The sequence below is a fragment of the Charadrius vociferus genome, unplaced genomic scaffold (genome assembly GCF_000708025.1).
Source record: "Charadrius vociferus isolate BGI_N301 unplaced genomic scaffold, ASM70802v2 scaffold2, whole genome shotgun sequence".
NCBI lineage: Eukaryota > Metazoa > Chordata > Aves > Charadriiformes > Charadriidae > Charadrius > Charadrius vociferus.
Genome location: NW_009647595.1, coordinates 8,070,595 through 8,087,912, shown reverse-complemented (window position 1 = coordinate 8,087,912; position 17,318 = coordinate 8,070,595). Strand labels below are relative to the sequence as shown.

Genomic DNA, 17,318 nt, shown 5'->3' with positions numbered 1-17,318 from the left:
ATACCCATTTGCCAACAACACATATCTGCCAAAAAATAGGGATGCGCATGCTTTCATTGAGAAGAGGAATTCACTTGGATGTTGAACTTAAGATTCTGTTTTAACAAAGGAGTCGAGGGAGTTTGTGGTCACTCGTTCCTTTTATAAAGAGTGAGAAGTCCAGATTGCAGCAGATTATTTAATAACAGGGTCTGAACCAGCACATGGACACCAGAACTGAAATCTGAGTGGGAAGCACAGCATAAACTGGTTATTTAGTTACGAAGAAAATCAGTAATGTGCATTATTAACACAGTACTAAACTAGACAGCATATATTTAAATACAAATATATGTATATATTTAAATACTTAAATATATACATATACATGCATATATTTTAATATAATTCCATTCAGATCGTTTGGTTAACATTGCCTTATGCATGCGTTTCATGCTGAGTGACGAGTGTTAATATCTAACAGAAAGAGTGAATGTCACAAGAGAAAATTTATTCAGACTCTTAATTTCTTTGGTTTTGAGAGATTATTTAAATGCTTGTGAGCATAAATATCAACTATTATGAGACATTATTCTGTGTATTTTTATTTTAGGCTAAAGAAATAATCCTGGCTAAGCAAAACATATCAACTTCAATTAAACATTCTGACTGCAACACACTGCAAAAAAATGCAAGAAGGTAATTCCTTTCTTTCTTTTGCATTATTTTTTTTTCATGTTATTCACATACCAGAATATATGTTTCTTATTATGCTGTTTTGTTTAAAGTATGAAAATATTGATTTGTATAGCGTAAAACTATGTTTAAAAGCTTTAGACTAATGGTCTGTCTGGTGCTGTTTATAAAGTGATCGGCTGCAATAGCAGAGCCAAAAAAGCACTTATTTCAGCCAACCAGGTTTTTTTCCATCAGGTCTTTCAGATTATTTAACTGGTATATACTAAAACTAAATCACCTACTGAGAATTGCCTCTGCAGAGCTCCTTGATATGTAACTCAAGTCTGAAAACTCTTTAGAAAGCAGTGATTTTAAATCTCTCTTATTAGTGTATTTGCACTCTGGTATACAGGTTGAGCTACTGCACTAATAAATAGGTTCAAAAAGCAATTTTGCTTTTTATCTATAACATAGAACCATCCTATTAAATGTCATGTAAACTCCAGCTCTTGAAATCTTGCAGGTAGTGACTTCCAGAAGCAAGCAAATATCAGTGATGCATTATTTTTTGTTTTTACTCTTAGCAAGTGTTAATAGCCATTGCTGTAGATAGACACTAGGATTGATGGACACTTGACCTAGGTACAAACACTATGATACAACTTTTAATCTTTCCTTTTGCTCTTGCTATAGGCAGTGATATTCATACCAGAATAATAAGATACAGTAAGAACAAAGTTTAAGCTGTTTATCTGCTTACATTTGAAGTGTTACATTTGTTCCCTGGTTTGATTTCATTGTCGTGCATGTTGATAGAAAAGCTAAGCAGTTAGTGAAAAATAGCATTATGGATTATGGGTGTTCCTCTTGGTCTCAATATTTAGGACACTGGTGTCCTGGTTTGAGGTAAAACAGAACTGATTTTCTGTTCAGTAATTTTATGTTGCAGCTAAGTCTTTTCTAAGTAACTGAACTCTCTGAAATTAATGGCATATTTTTCCAACAGTATCCACTTCCAGAATGATAAGACCTGAGTGTTTATAATTTATGCCAAGGGATGATATGCAGAAAGGCTCTTGCTTACACTAATTGCTATAACAACGAAGGGCAACTAATTTTGTTATTTGCCCCGTTGGAGGGTTGGAAGAGGAAAAGCGTAGTGGGGTCCCACCTGTGGGGAGGAGCAGACAGGACAGGTGACCCAAAACTGACCAACAGGGTATTCCATCCCATCTGCCTCATGTTCAGTATAAAAGCTGAGGAATCAAAGGGTCAGCCCTCTTTCTTCTATGGCCGGCATCCGAGGAGGACTCCATGTGTTTGTTTGCCTGTGGTCCTGATCCTTGTGTTCTAGAATCCAGTTCTCATCTGTCCCTAAGTCCAGCCTGAGACTTTCCCAGTGCCTGCTGGTGATGTGATCGTCACCATGGGAGCTCAATACCAGTTTTGTATATATTTCATTATTTTCTTTTTTATTATTTTCGTAATATTTTCTTTAAAGTAACATAGTTTCTTTTTAAACTCATAAGTCTCTTTTCTCTCTCATCCTTCTGTCCCTGAAGGGAGATGGCCTTCCTTATCTGAAGAGGGGAGAAGTAAAAGAGAGCATCTATTGTTTGTTTTAGTGGCCAGCCCCAACCATGACACACTGGCAAAATGGCTTTGCAAGAGTCAGTTGTCATTAATTCTGGGTTTTATTTCTTATTTTTAATAAAGATCAGTCATGACTTCTTTTCTTGAATGACCTGCATGACAAGAAGGCGATAGGGGGATTGCAAGTATTTGTTGGGATTCCTAATGAGCCACAAGCACTGCACCCTTTCCCTAGGCAGCAGTGATTACAACAGTGCACCATCTTGATTACTGAGTATTTCAAATATTTTTAAAAGCTCCACGCCAAATGGTGGATACTTACTCTCCATGATATTTGAACAGTCATGACAGTCAGGTAAAGTCCCTAGTGACTGCAAAAAAGGGAAACATTGCACCCATTTTTTAAATGGGTAGGAAGAAGGACCCTGGGAATTACTGACCTGTCAGCCTCACATCTGTGCCTGGGAAGATCATGGAACAGATCCTCCCAGAAGTTATGCTAAGGCACACAAAGGACAGGGAGGTGATTCGAATCAGCCAGTATGGCTTCACCAAGGGCAAATCTTGCATGATCAACCTAGTGGTATTCTATGACAGAGTGACTACATCAGTGGACAAGGGAAAAGCTATGAATGTCATCTCTCTGGACTTCTGCAAGGCTTTTGACACAGTCCCCCACAATGTCTTTTTCTCCAAATTGGAGATATATGGATTTGATGGGTGGGCTGTTCGGTGGATGAGGAATTGGTTGGATGGTTTCATCCAGAGGGTAGTGGTCAACAGCTCAGTGTCCAGATGGTACTGTTTAATATCTTCGTCAATGACCGAGTGCACCCTCAGCATGTTTGCAGATGACATCAACCTGATTGGTGTGGTTGACGCACCTGAGGGATGGGGTGCCATCCAGAGGGACCTGGACAGGCTTGAGGAGTGGGCCCATGTGAACGTCACAAGATTCAGCAAGGCCAAGTACAAGGTCCTGCACCTCGTTCAGGACAACCGTCAGTATCAATACAGGCTGGGGGATGAAGGGTTTGAGAGCAGCCCTGCTGAGAAGGACTTGGGGATACTGGAGGATGAAAAGCTGGACATGACCCAGCAGTGTGCACTTGCAGCCCGGAAGGCAAACCATACCCTGGGCTGCATCAAAAGGAGCGTGGCCAGCAGGTCGAGGGAGGTGATTCTGCCTCTCTGCTCTTCTCTGCTGAGACCTCACCTGGAGTACTGCATCCAGCTCTGGAGCCCTCAGCACAGGAAAGACATGAACCTGTCGGAGCAGGTTCAGAAGAGGGCCACAAAAAAGATCAGAGGGCTGGAGCACCTCTCCTATGAGGACAGGCTGAGATGGTTGGGGTTATTCAGCCTGGAGAAGAGAAAGCTCTGGGGAGACCTTATTGTGGCCTTTCAGTACTTAAAGGGATCTTATAAGTGAGGCAATGGAACAGGTTCCTCAGAGAAGTTGTGGAGGCCCCATCCTTGAAATTGTTCAGGCCAGGTTGGATGGGGCTTTGAGCAACCTGGTCTAGTGGGAGGTCTCCCTGCCCATGGCAGGGGGGTTGGGACTAGATGACCTTCAAGGTCCCTTCCAACCTAATACATTCTATGATTCTAAGAAAGATGGGGAAATAATTTTTGGTAGGAGTCTGTTGCAATAGGACAAGGGGTAATAGTTTTAAATCAAAAGAGGGTGGATTTAGACTAGATATAAGAAAAAAAAAATTTATGATGAGGGCAGTGAAACACTGGCCCAGGTTGCCCAGAGAGGTGGTAGATGCCCCATCCTTGGAAACATTCCAGGTCAGATTGGACAGGGCTCTGAGCAACCTGATGTAGTTGAAGATGTCACTGCTCATTGCAGGGGGGGCGGACCTTTAAAGTTCCTTTCCAACCCAAACTGTTCTATGATTCTATTCTATGATTCTAATGTGCAAAAGGAATGGTTCTTTCCCACAGAAGTACAGCTAAAGCTTTAGACACATTAAAAGAAATGTCTTATCTTTTTTTCCCAGGAGAGAAATAGATCGTCCTTCATTACATAACTGACATCTCTCTTCCAAATGGATTCTGCCAAAAAGCAAAAGAATTGGCAACTTGTGGATTAGGAATATACATTTCATTGGAACTCTCTGTGTGCCTTTAGTCTTGGCTACACAACAAATCACAGAATCACAGAATGGTCAGGGTTGGAAGGGACCTCTGGAGATCATCTAGTCCAACCCCCTCCACCAGAGCAGGGTCACCTACAACAGGTTGCACAGGACAGCGTCCAGGCGGGTTTTGAATGTCTCCAGAGTGGGAGCCTCCACACCCTCTCTGGCCAGCCTATGCCAGTGCTCCACTACCCTCAAAGTAACGAGATTCCTCCTCATGTTAAGATGGAACTTCCTATGTTCAAGCTTGTGCCTGTTACCCCTCGTCCTATCACTGGGCACCACTGAAAAAAGACTGCTCCCATCCCCCTGGCATCCTCCCTTTAAGTATTTGTAAGTGTTAATCAGATCCCCCCTCAATCTTCTTTTCTCTAAACCCTTTTTTCGAGAGACCCAAGTCCCTAAGCCTTTCCTCATATGAGACATGTTCTAATCCCCTAATCATCTTTGTAGCCCTTTGCTGGACCCTCTCCAGCAGATCCCTGTCTTTCTTGAGCTGGGGAGCCCAGAACTGGATGCAGTACTCCAGATGCGGCCTCACCAGGGCAGAGTAGAGGAGGAGGATGACGTCTCTTGACCTGCTGGCCACACTCTTCTTGATGCAGCCCAGGATGCCATTTGCCTTCTTGGCCGCCAGGGCACATTGCTGGGTCATGGTCATCCTGTTGTCCACCAGGACTCCCAGGTCCCTTTCCACATCTCCTGATGCTGAAAGATGCACGCCTTATTTCTGCCCTCTGTTACCAGAAGATTGTACACCTTTTAAAAATGAAGTCTTGCTCCACTGACGATGGCTAAGTAGGCAGGCATTATTCTTTCTTGAAGGTGTGGTTGTTCAGTGTTCATTTGTATACGTTATAAATCTGCAATGCTCTTGAAATGCTGTGTGATGTAGCTTCTTCCTATTATCTTCCCCTTGGAAAGAAAAGGAAAACATGTACTGAAAGTCACAAAGCTTGGTTTCTGTTCCTTGTAAGATATTGAATCTATCTACACATTTTACCTCCAATGTGCAAATTTTCAGTCAACTAAACTTTCATCCTATTTTATAGTGTGGGGTTTTTCCCCCTTGAGAAGAGTGTACCTGAGGTTTCCAAGAAAATTGTGACTTAGATGAGTCACATTTAGTTAAAGCAGTGAAGAGATCTATGCTTATATGGTTAACTGCCCATTTTATTGGGCGCCTGTTTTAAGTCCCCAGAGAATCATAAGAGACTTGCTTTAGTTTTTTCTTCCAAAGCTTTGTAATGATTGCGACTTGAGACTTCTTGTTCTTGTTACTTCTTTTAATCAAGGACTGAAAATATATACTGCTGTGAAACATCTGGCATAGCCTGCCTCTCTGTTGCAAAGTAATATGGTCTGGTATTTTGTGCTTTTTGTCAGTCATAAATGACTTCTGTCTCTTTAATATTCGATCTCTGTGGGTTTATTTGCCAAATATTATCACCAACTATTTGAACAGAAACGTCAATAAAACTTTTACATTAGTCTCTAGAGAACTTTTTGCCTCTATTCACTGAAAGTTTCAAATTATAGTGCTTAGCAACTTCAGCCTGAATTTTCTTGAATTATCTATTTATTCATTACAGTATTTCATATTCTTTGCTTATTTCATTCAAACACAGACTTTTAGCTATCTGCTATTCTTCTCTACAGTAGCTGTTAAGTCTGAATGTCTTGGAGTTATTCCTGATACCTCTTTCCTTTCTGCTTCACGCAAAAAGTCTGACAGTGTTTTGTACTTAAAAGCAAGAGTGTTATACTATTAAATGTTAACATTTGTAATTTGGGTTTGATACTGTAGAAACAAAACTTGAGAGGTATAAGCAAGTTTTCTGGGTTGGAGTCACAAACTACAGACTGGCAGGAGTAATTTCAAGATAGTAAATGGATTTTACTGAACCTTAGGCGAAGCCCAGATTAGTTTCAGCTGAGGGCAGCAGCCATTAGCTAAACGGGTGAGCTTCTCATGAATAAGCACTTGTACCTTCCAGCAATAATTGTTTTCTCTAGACATTAATAAAGAGTAGGGACATCGATGCTTAAATAGCAGCCAGCTCTCTTGAGCCCCCTTAGCCTCTAGAGCCCTCTCCCATAGGATTTCTCCAAGCAATTCCTTGAAACGATCAAAGATAGCCCTCCTGAAGTTTAAGGTTTCAACTCTACTTGTCATTTTGTCTATACTGCACTTAATCCTGAACTATATCTTCTCATGATCACTTCATCCCAGTCTGTCCCCAACCTTTACATCCTTCACCAGTCCCTCTTTGTTTGTCAGTACCAGGTCCAGTAGAGCACCTCTCCTGGTAGGTTCCTCCAGCACCTGAGTCAAAGAGTTGTCATCAATGCACTGGAGGAACCTCCTGGACTGTACATGCCTGGCTGTGTGGCCTTCCCAGCAGATATCAGGGTAGTTGAAGTCCCCCATGAGAATCAAGGCCTGTGATTGTGAGGCGATTCTCACCTGTCTGTGTTTAAATAGATGTTTAAATAGAAATAATAATGGAAACATGGAAATCATGGAAGTAATGACAGCCCCCTTTTCTGCTAGCTGGTGAACTAAAGGTACTCCATGGCATAGCAAAACTCCAAGAATTTATGTTTGATTTCAATGCAGTTTTAAGTAATTATGAATATGCTTACTGTACATTTTGAAGGAAACCCACAAATTTTACTGTTAAAATAGTACAGGAATATGTATCACAAAATTAGAAGTAGGGAAAAAATCTTTTGAATTACAGTTCTTTCTAAAAATAGTAAGTTTTGACCTCTTTATTTGAAAAGTCGCTGACTAGCCAGATGTTAAAAATTTGCTGAGTAGTTGTCTCTTAGATTACAGAAGAACATTCATTACAGTGATTACACTTGACAGCTACAGATGTCTTAGCTAAATGCTGTCAGACATATAATCTGCTAAGCTATAATGTAGTGCTTTAAATTTCTTTAACTCTTGTTAGCTAGACTACACGATGATACTATCATTACTTCTGCCACGTAGGAGAGATTTCTTCTGTGTCTGCATACAAAACTGTATGTCAAGCCTTCAGAGACAAGTGTCTATGGGAGGAGTTTGACTGATTTATTATACTTATAAAGCCTCTATTAATATAGCTGCTGGCTATGCCAGTCTTCACTGTAACTGGGCTAGCGATTCATCTGTGAGGTACAGAAGTTGAGTTTGCCACAATTGCATAGATGAAATTCAGATGTTGGTAAGAACTTGATTTTCTGAAGTCATACAGGAAATTTTAGGAGTAACAGTTACATGAAGTCAGTAAACCTTGTCTCATACCCTCAGCTTTAGACTGTTCTTCCTTTACCATGCTGGAAAAGAAAGCAAAATGAAATAAAACTCAAAATGTCTCTAAATGTAAATATGCACACAGATGAATTCCTCCAGTAAAGAAAAATACACAGGAATACACAAGAGATACCTTTTTCTTTGGTGCTTTTTTGTTGTTGTTGGTTTTTGGTTTTCTTTTTTGTTTGTTTGGGTTGGGGTGTTTTTTGGTTTTTTTTTTTGTTTTTTTGGGTTTGGGGGTTTTTTTGTTTTTGTTTTTTTTTTTTTTTAATGTGGATCTTTATATTGAGAGGTTGAGAAATGCAGCCAGAGAATGGATGAATTTAAAGAGTCAAAGGAACGGAGCAGCAATTTCTAGGGTACTTCACAAAGCAGAATTAAAAACAAATCATCAATTCTAGTCTATACACATGCTTTGTAATGAAATAAGGGATGTAAGGTAGAGGTGATTTCTATTTGAGTAGTTAAAGCATTGCAAATCTGACTGCTATAAGTGTCTTTCTCCTCTTTGCTAAGTAACATTGCACTGGTTGACTAAGCCAGCAGGTGCTATAGAAAATACTGTGTAATACATTAGGTTAGATATTTCACTTACATTCTACTGGAATCAGTTCTTACTGGCAGTATGTAATTTATGGCTTTTTTGGGGGTTGATGGGGTTTTGGTTTTGGTTGTTTTTTTTTTTTTTGTTGCTGTTGTTGGGTTTTTTTCCATCCAGAGTCTTAAGGGGAAAACAAAAGAAAAACATGCACTGCTGGAATGTGTGGAATATAGCTGCCTGCTGGTACACCCATAAATGCTTTTGAATATATTATCCAGTTTCAGTCAAATTTCACTAGTTGGGAGAGCCATCAAATACATAAAAATTCCTGTAAGTTATATTGAACTTGAGGTCAAGAAAACTTGGATGTTTTTAATACTGTAGTGGATTTTAATTCCAATCTTTTTCTAGCAAACATATCATAATAAGACTCATTTACAGAACTTTTTTAATGGTTTACAGTTTCACAGTGATGAACAAGCATTAATTTACTTTCCTTGGAGAACTTCTTATTTTAGTTGAGCTTTTTTTCCATTTATTAACAAGCAGAGAAAAAAACCCCACTAAAAAAACTCCACAGTTGTTTCATTTGAGATGTAACAGTGTTGCTGAAGATGAGATGTACTGTGAAGCTCTGATTTACTGGATGACCCTGATTTAGCTTAGTTCATTTTGGTGGAGAAGGTGCAATGAACAAATTTGTGGGAGAAATTTGTAGCTGTAAGGGTAAGAATCTTTCTTTGGGAGTGAGAAGTCCGAATTTGGATCCTTGAAAGGTTCCTTGTGAAGTGTGGGAAGACTCCCTTCTTTTCCACAGACTTAGTGGCTGAGGATCTCTCCCAGTCTTATATTTCTACAGTTTACAGAGAAGGATAGGGGTGTGACAAGTTGGAAAGAAGAGAATTTCATGTTGCAAAGAGAAATACAGTAGAACAAAAGGAATAATTTCCTCAAGACTAGGTATGTGAGGTAGGATGAGGTCAGAAATTGAATGGAGCTATGGACAAACTAACCTGAAAGAACTGCAAGAGGATTTCTGTGACCTTTCAAAACATGAATTCACCTTCACTTCAGTGCCTAAACCAAGCACAAATATTTTAACTTGAAGAAAGCTAAGTGCATCTGAAGTGTCACCTGAATGAAAAATGAATAATTGTGTGGAAAGATCACAAATGGCAAATTAGTTTTCAATTCTATTGAGATGTCATGTTTGCCTTCTATAAATACCTCAGAGTAGATCGTAAATCTTGAGAGTTGAACAGATTTGCAGAAATAATATTTTCAGGCTACGTAGTTTGTTAGCTGTCATGAAGACGCTGAGAATTTTTACAATGCAAGTTACATTGCGTCTGGGAAAGGAAGAACCAGAGGAGTTGTAATTCAGTTGACTTCTTAATCAGAAAGTGGCATCAGGTATGACTAAGCAACATACTGAAAGGCTTTTTACTCAAGTTGGTTTTAAAGTATAGATTCATTTGCACTCTCACAGAGGCCTGGAGCTAATGAAAGTAGAGGATATACATCTCTATCATTTGACTAATGAGGCCAACAAAAGGTGGGGTGCCTAAGAAGTGATTTGAAAATTAATTTGCACACACAGGCATCTGGTAATCCATAATTGTACTAAGGGTGAGGAGACTTCAGAAACGTGCCCTTTGGGAGAACAGCATTCTCAAGAGTAGTGTTCTGTTAACTCTTGATGGTTACAATCTAAAGTCATCTCCTGCTGTCCATATGTCACAAGGACAAAAGACTGAGGGCAGAGACATACTTTAAAGCGTCTTCAACCTTTCTTAACTCTGTAAACAAATCCTTAACACATTGTTAGAATAAAGTGTGTTTTCAGTGTAAGCTTCCCTAAGGTTTAAACACTGTGGATTCAACATTGACTGACAAATGTAACAGTACTTTTTGTTTTTCTGGGTTAATCAAGGAGTGAAAATGAGATGGTATTATAGCCAGACCTAGAAATTCTGAATTAATTTGTATATTGCAGGTTTCTTGCTAACAGACAAGGTTAGTTTGAAATTCGATATCTTAACGTGGTTGTGCAAAAGAAGGTAAGGGATGGAACACTGAAGTTGAAAATGCCACAATGACTATGATTTTCTATCTAATTTCTAGAAACTTGGATGCTAGTGTTATATATGTTCTTAATATGATGAATCGTATTTGTGAGATTTAGAACAGAATGACCTAGATATCATCAGCCTTTTATTTATCAGAACGTTTTACTGGTGATTTATTAGTTCTCCTTGACTGTAGTTTAATTCTTGAAAAATGAATTTGATTCTGCCAGCCATTGTTTGTTCATATCGTCCCAATGATCCACTGATTCTGAAGACTCCAGTTATAGCGTCATTTCAGATTACACCTGTAGAGAGAGATTTGAAAGGCCTCTTATGCAATGAAAGAAGCAGGCTGAACGTGGCCTTGGGCAACCTGGTCTAGTGGGAGGTGTCCCTGCCCATGGCAGGGGGGTTGGAACTCGATGATCTTCAAGGTCCTTTCCAACCTAAACCATTCTATGATTCTATGTTCAATAATCCAAGTATTTATAAAACTGATTATTTGCTTAGATTACCTAGAAGATTTTTCTAAGCCTGTTTTTACAAAAGTTGAGACCAGAATATGGCAAGCGTCAGACATCTACCATCAGTTTTTAATGCACATAAATAAAGATTTGTCTTTCTCAAAACTCTCAAATAAGATATAATTCAATATACAGAAATTACTTTTTTTTATTATTATTCAAGAAAAGGATTTATTAGTAATTTTTCTGAGACTTTTGTGCTGGTTTATTCACAATGTTAAAAGACTGGAAAAAGTGCCTCTCCAAAGCTGTCAGTTGTGACTTGTAAATATCTTTGGAAATCCTTGTGCCAGAAAGGAAACTTTCAATCAAATGTCAAAACCCATATATTCTGGATCAAACATATGAGAAATCTTTAGCAATCTAAATTTTATTGAAATTCAGAAGTTGAAACAGGAGAATGTAACTGTCAAATCATTAAAATATCAAATATGGGGATTAAGAACTGTGTGAACAAAAGCGTAAATTATCAAAAAATATCAAATTATCAGATATGTAGTCTGTCACACACCAGATTGTTAAGCAGGCTGCGATAGTTATGAAACATGGAAGGAGGTTGTGTTTGTGTTTTCTTATTTGAAAGCATTGTTGTGCTATGTGCAAATAGAAAAAAAAAATGCCAGGAAAAAAAAAATGCCAGGAAAAAAGAAAGGATTATTTCAGTATTATTTACTTTGTATGGTGCTCTAATCTTTAGGCCATAATTTTCCCGTGAGTAGAGAACACTCAGCAGCAGGTAACAGTGCCAAAAACTGTGAACTTCATTTTTTTAAAAAAACTGAAATTGAAATGATTTGCAAACACTGAGATTCCTAGACACATGACTGGTCCTGCAAGAAGTATTGCTGTTTTCATTGCTCTTGTTTTACCATTACTCATGGAAGAGCTTCAGCAACAAGATTATTTTTATTCTGCTAGGTAGAATTACATGGAAAAAATGTTTAGATGACCTAAAACTCATTCTTTCTTCCAAAAAATTTCAGGTGGTTAGTCTTGACATCATCAATACCCAGCCTCTTTTTGCACAGATTACATGATGAGAGGAGCAGGTTCTCAGCAGATGCGTGTGTTGTAGCTGCACTGACCTCAGCATACCTGAGTCTTGTTGTCAACCAAATATTTGTGTCATGGTAGCTGAGATAGCACTATGAAGCTTTACTAAACAAGTATAAAACATTTGATCATGTGCATATAAGTACATAAAAATCCACTTCCTTTCTGGAAAAAAAATCACCTGTGCTCGATGCTAAGTCTTTCCTACTCTCTGTTGCTAATAGATGCTTCTAGATAACATGTACTGGTTAAATTTTGAGAATGATCGTCGCATATAATCCTTTCACAGCTTGTTAATGTGGACTGTTACTTATGATGCTCACTGTTAATTAATTTCTGGTGTATTGAAGTTTATTCTGCTACTAAGCAATAAGCTTTTCAAACTCCATAGAATTTATTGTATTTTCATTACTAGCAATTTGTACAATTTTAGAGCTGTTGAACAAACATAAAATACCACTACTAATTAAAATACTTCAAATCAAGGAAAATCTTTTCTACCATGTGAGGGAAGCAGAGGCTGAGGCTAATTAATTTTCAAATTTACGCTTTTTTAGCTTTTTCTGTAGTGCTTCAGATTAGTGATTAGATTGAGATTCTGGACATAGTGTGCTCTCTTTGGAATCTCCCCAACAACTACTGATAAAGTGATTCCAGGTCACGGCGCATTTCATAAATTACACAGGAAACAAAAATGTCTTTTTCCTCAAGGATAAGTATTTTCTAGACTGTTGCCACAGAGTGAATCCGCTTTTACTTTAATTAACTGTGTAGTATGAGAAAAAAATCTAGCCTTATAAAATGAAGAACATTTACGATAAAGAAATAAGAGTTTTCTTGTATCCGTCATCATTACCCATAAAATTCTCCTCTGAGTAGTTTTTGTTTGTTTGTGTCATTTTTTTGTAAAGGTTATCCAGATTGTTAAAGCAGGGTGCTTCTCTGGTCATTTTCTGCTCACTAAAATGAGCAAATAATTCCCATAGACCAAGAAAAATCTAGTGACATAAGGCTGAAAGTGGTGGCTAGGCTGATTACTACCTCTTCTGTTAGCTGTTAGCGATGCTTTCCTCGGCATGGCATAGGAGTAGAGGAGAAAAACTCCCATGAATCTCTCTGCAGCTTTCCTCCACTGGGACAGAGATCCTGAACACAGATGTGGGCTGGGATGTCTGTTGAGACCTCATGGAACCTTGATGGGGAATTTGGAAGCTCTCTCTTTGTTTTAACAACTAAAGTTGGTGTATTTTCAGTCAACAATCTTTTAATGCGATTTATTTACATATTTTCATTACCTGTATTGTCATCAAAGCAATGCATTCTTTCATCCAGTGGCTTTTTTGTTGGTTCCAGTTCTAATGAGCCTTTCTGATCTCCTGGGTAAACACGTAGTTTTCTCACATCTTTGAAGACTGGCGCACTGTCTTTTGTAATGCTGAGCTTGGAACTTTGACCCAAAGAAGCACTCAGTATAAAACGAAAATTAGTATGAAGGTGTACAAATTGTGTTGGATTTTGCAGAAATTAGAACATGGCTGAACAATTAAATTTCCATTTTACCATTTTCCCTGTAAACAGTTACAAATTACTTGAAAATGGACTAGATTTTTCCATTTGAACTCTTCTATTAGAAAAGAACAGTGGTGTTAAAGCTGCAAGACAGAAAGAATGAGAATATTGCAAATCTTTGATCACTGTGTGATGTGGATAGGTTGCCTTAATGAGTGGACTGTACACATTTCTAAGTGTGATCTAAAAGAATATCCTTAATAGCAATAGCCTTTGGAAACTCAGTTATAACTCTGACTTTTCTTATACTTTCATTTGAAATTTTTTTTCATAATACAAACATGGTGAAGATCCATAATGCCAAAACATAAGAATTGGCTGATAAAAGGAAATAAATTAGTACAATTACATTTTCTCTTTCAATAAAAGTATTTCTGCTTTCCAAAGATGAGTCTGTCACATAGAAATTAATCGACAGCTACTGTGAAGGAACTGTGCCAAAAATTGACAGAAAGAAACAGGAATGAAAAAACAATTATACTAAAAAAAAGGTCTGACATCAAAAGCCAACCATTTGTAATGTGATACCAGCAATCACCATGCTCTGATATAAAACAAATTATAGATGTAAAAAAATTAACTTTTGATGTTTTTAGGCTAAGGATTCTTTTGTACTGAATCGTAGAGATTTTGTAGTACTTTGTGTTTACAATGTGTTTTTTATAATAATCAAATTTCAAGTAATTAGAACTCTTAATCTTGGTTTAATTGGACTCAATAACAACGCTCACATTTAAGTCAACAGGTTTATAAACAGGCACCCAAAATAATTCTCTTCTATTTGACACTGAAATTAAGTTTTTTTCCCATTTGTTTTCCTCTTGTTGCAGGAGCATACAAGTTGAGAAATTAGAAGTGGATCCCACTAAATATTCATTCCCTGATGTGACAAAGATAATTCAAGGAAAGGAACGAATTGGTCAGGGACCTATTAGACTGAAACCAGAGAAGACTACAGAGACTAAGAAGTGTTATGTTGATTTTGAAAATAATGATGATGTTCCTCCCTTAATTTGAAACATTCTTAAATATTCCTTCTGTATGTGTTGTTTATGCTTGAGTTGCTTTCATGACGCTATGTGTAAAAGTAAGAATAATATAGCTGAAGTTGGAAATATTATTACAGTTCTTATCATAAACTTTGTTATGCTGGTATTTTCTGCTGTGTTTTCTGTTAGTGTATTGCTATATACATTCTTTTCTTGTAGGTTTTTTACTTAGTAAGTCTCAAATCAGAACAGCAGTCATATAAGTCAGACATTGTTTCTTCAAAGAATTTACTGTCTAGTTTGAAAGATGGCATATTATTGTAGAAAAAAAAAGGAAGGAAGGAAGCATTTGTAACAAGATTTACTATTATTCTGACTAAATTGAAGACAGCAAAAATCTCTGTGTATTCCTTCAGTGTTTTCTTTTTCATGAAGGACAACAGTAAAAGAAAACAATATATTCTGGGAGTGAGAGATATTGCTGTAACCTACCATTCATCAGTGAATTTTCCAGCGTAATGCAGAGCTCCCGGATTCTGGAGCTGGTGTAACAATGCCATTCCTTAAGGATTCTGGGAGAGAATAATGCTGAACACAGTATCTCAGATGTGGCACCATGGAGAAGCTGGGAGAAATCAGCCAGTCCGGTCTTGTTCCTCTTCCCGCAGCTACTCTAAACTGATCCATCTTTTTCAGGATCCCCTAAAAATACCAATGCTAATTTTTAGCTGTTGGATGAAATAAGGTTGAACATCTCCTTCCCTACCCTCCAGCCCTTTTTTAGCAACCAGAGACTCTATTATCATATTTTTTTCCTCACAGCTTCTGGATCACCCCATGAGTGAAACAGGACAGCACAAAAGTACAAAGTACACTGGGTTACATTAGAAAATTATTGCAATTTGGCAAGACCAAATTTCTTCTGTTTTTCTCTTCTTTTTTTTTTTCCTCTTTTTTCTGGTTTCCTGAGAAAATAAGGCTCATGTCATTCTTAGTGCTCATTTTGAATGACATTTCTGTTACTTACACCCTATTTGACAGAAAAGAAAGGCCAAAGAAATACTCAGCTCCTCTAAATTGAGTGAAAAACGTCACTGAGTAGTATAAAGGGATTCTCTTCATGCAACTGCTGTTTGGAAGAGAGAACTCAGCCGTTACCTATTCTAGCAGTAGTCACTCAGCTAATCAACATGTTGGTAAATGAACTCTTTGTGCATGTTAGCATTCTTGCCTAGGTGGTAGTTAGAGAAAGTAGGAGTTGTAATGGTAGACCTCTGGGAACCTGGGAAAAGGCTAAGGAGAGCCTGGGAATTGTTCAGGAAATATGGTTAGACCTTGAGTTACTATGGAAGCAAAAGGTGGATATGGAGAAGACAGTGGAATTTTGCAGAGGTGGGGTCGCAAAAAATATTTCTGGGTCGGGAAGCTGTTGAAACGAGGAATATGTAGCGGACATGCAACAGAAAACCATAGGAAATCAAGCCTCGTTAGCTCCGTTGTATATAATGCAGCTGATGTGAGGATATAGATGTGCTTGAACATCTCTCTTGGCTTTTTAGTTGGGCAATTAGCATTCAATTCTATAGTATACAAAGATAACGTTGGGTTTTTACCAATTTTAAGCTCACCTTTATTTCAAAAACAAAGAAAATCCCAAGCAAAAACAAAGTTGAGTGACCTATCTTACCGTGCTAATGAATTTGAAACTATTTCTCTGGAAATGAAGGCTTCATTTGGTCCTGCAGAAACAAAATGCTTCTGATCCAAACCAGCTTTTGCTTCTAGCCAAATGGGATAGAGCAAGAAAATCAAACTCAGGAAGAATCAAAGAATATTTTGTGGTTAAATATTGTTTTCGTAGTTAAGATGGAAAACTAATAAGCTGCACTTATAACTGAACTTCTAAAACTCCATTAAAAATATGTTAAGTAGCAATCTATTTTCCGATTGTGCCCATAATATCCCTCAGCATGTAGCAAGTTCATGAGACATTCTTTGGAAGTGCTGTTTCCCTGACTGTGAAGAACATAATGAAATAAAACTCAGCAGTTAGTTAGAAAGAAAACATTGCTATTGAATTCTGTGATGTTTCAGCCATGCTAAAATGCTTTATGATTCTCCACAGATGTTTCATGTAAGATAAAGATAAATAGTCCATCTTAAAATGCACTGAAGAGGAGCAGAATATATCCATCAGCTTAGGCTGATGGGTTGAACTGATGCATTTTCTTTGGCTGCAATTTGAAACAGATATAGGATAAAAAAAATGGAGTTTTATACTAATGCTGTATATACTGAAAGCTGAAAATAAAATGTATGTATCACATAGACTTAAACCAAGGTTGAATCTGGGCATGATCTGATCTATTGTAGTATTATCTTGGATTTTTCTTTTTTCATTTTGTGCATTGACTTGATTTTTCCAATTCCAGAATAAATTATTCCATGATATAAGCCTCTCAGCCCTGAAATCTACTTAATCAGCTCTACTCTGGTAAATGGAGTACAAAAATGTCAACTTATTTTGCAATATACCCCGATTCACTATAAATTCCTAATTACACCAGCTGACTGTGAAAAACACAGTATTATGTTTTACCTCTTGATGTCACCCAATAGTTATAGGCCCATGCGGATGAATAGGGATCGTTTTCTGGATTGCTCATTAAAAAATCTACATCTGGGATTGTAGGGGGTGTCCGTGCCCCGGCGCTGGCAGCAGTGGGGCTGCGGGGCGGCCTGTGTGCGGAGGGCTTGGGGGAAAGTGCAGGAAGGGTGAAACATGGCCCAGGCAGAGGAGGAGGAAGCCCAGGGGGGAGCAGCAGCAGAGGGAGCCCGAGGGCGGAGGAGGAGGAGGGCAGGAGGTGCT

General features: G+C 38.0%; 1 protein-coding gene across 1 annotated transcript in view; it reads left to right on the top strand.

The window, feature by feature from the left end:
• Positions 1 to 14,477, top strand: part of LRRC6 (leucine rich repeat containing 6) — a 40,461-nt gene extending 25,984 nt beyond the window's left edge. The window contains exons 11-12 of the mRNA XM_009881053.1: positions 593 to 678; positions 14,294 to 14,477. Of these exons, the coding sequence (XP_009879355.1) occupies positions 593 to 678; positions 14,294 to 14,477 (270 nt within the window). The remainder of the gene's footprint in view (positions 1 to 592; positions 679 to 14,293) is intronic.
• Positions 14,478 to 17,318: the final 2,841 nt, after the last annotated feature.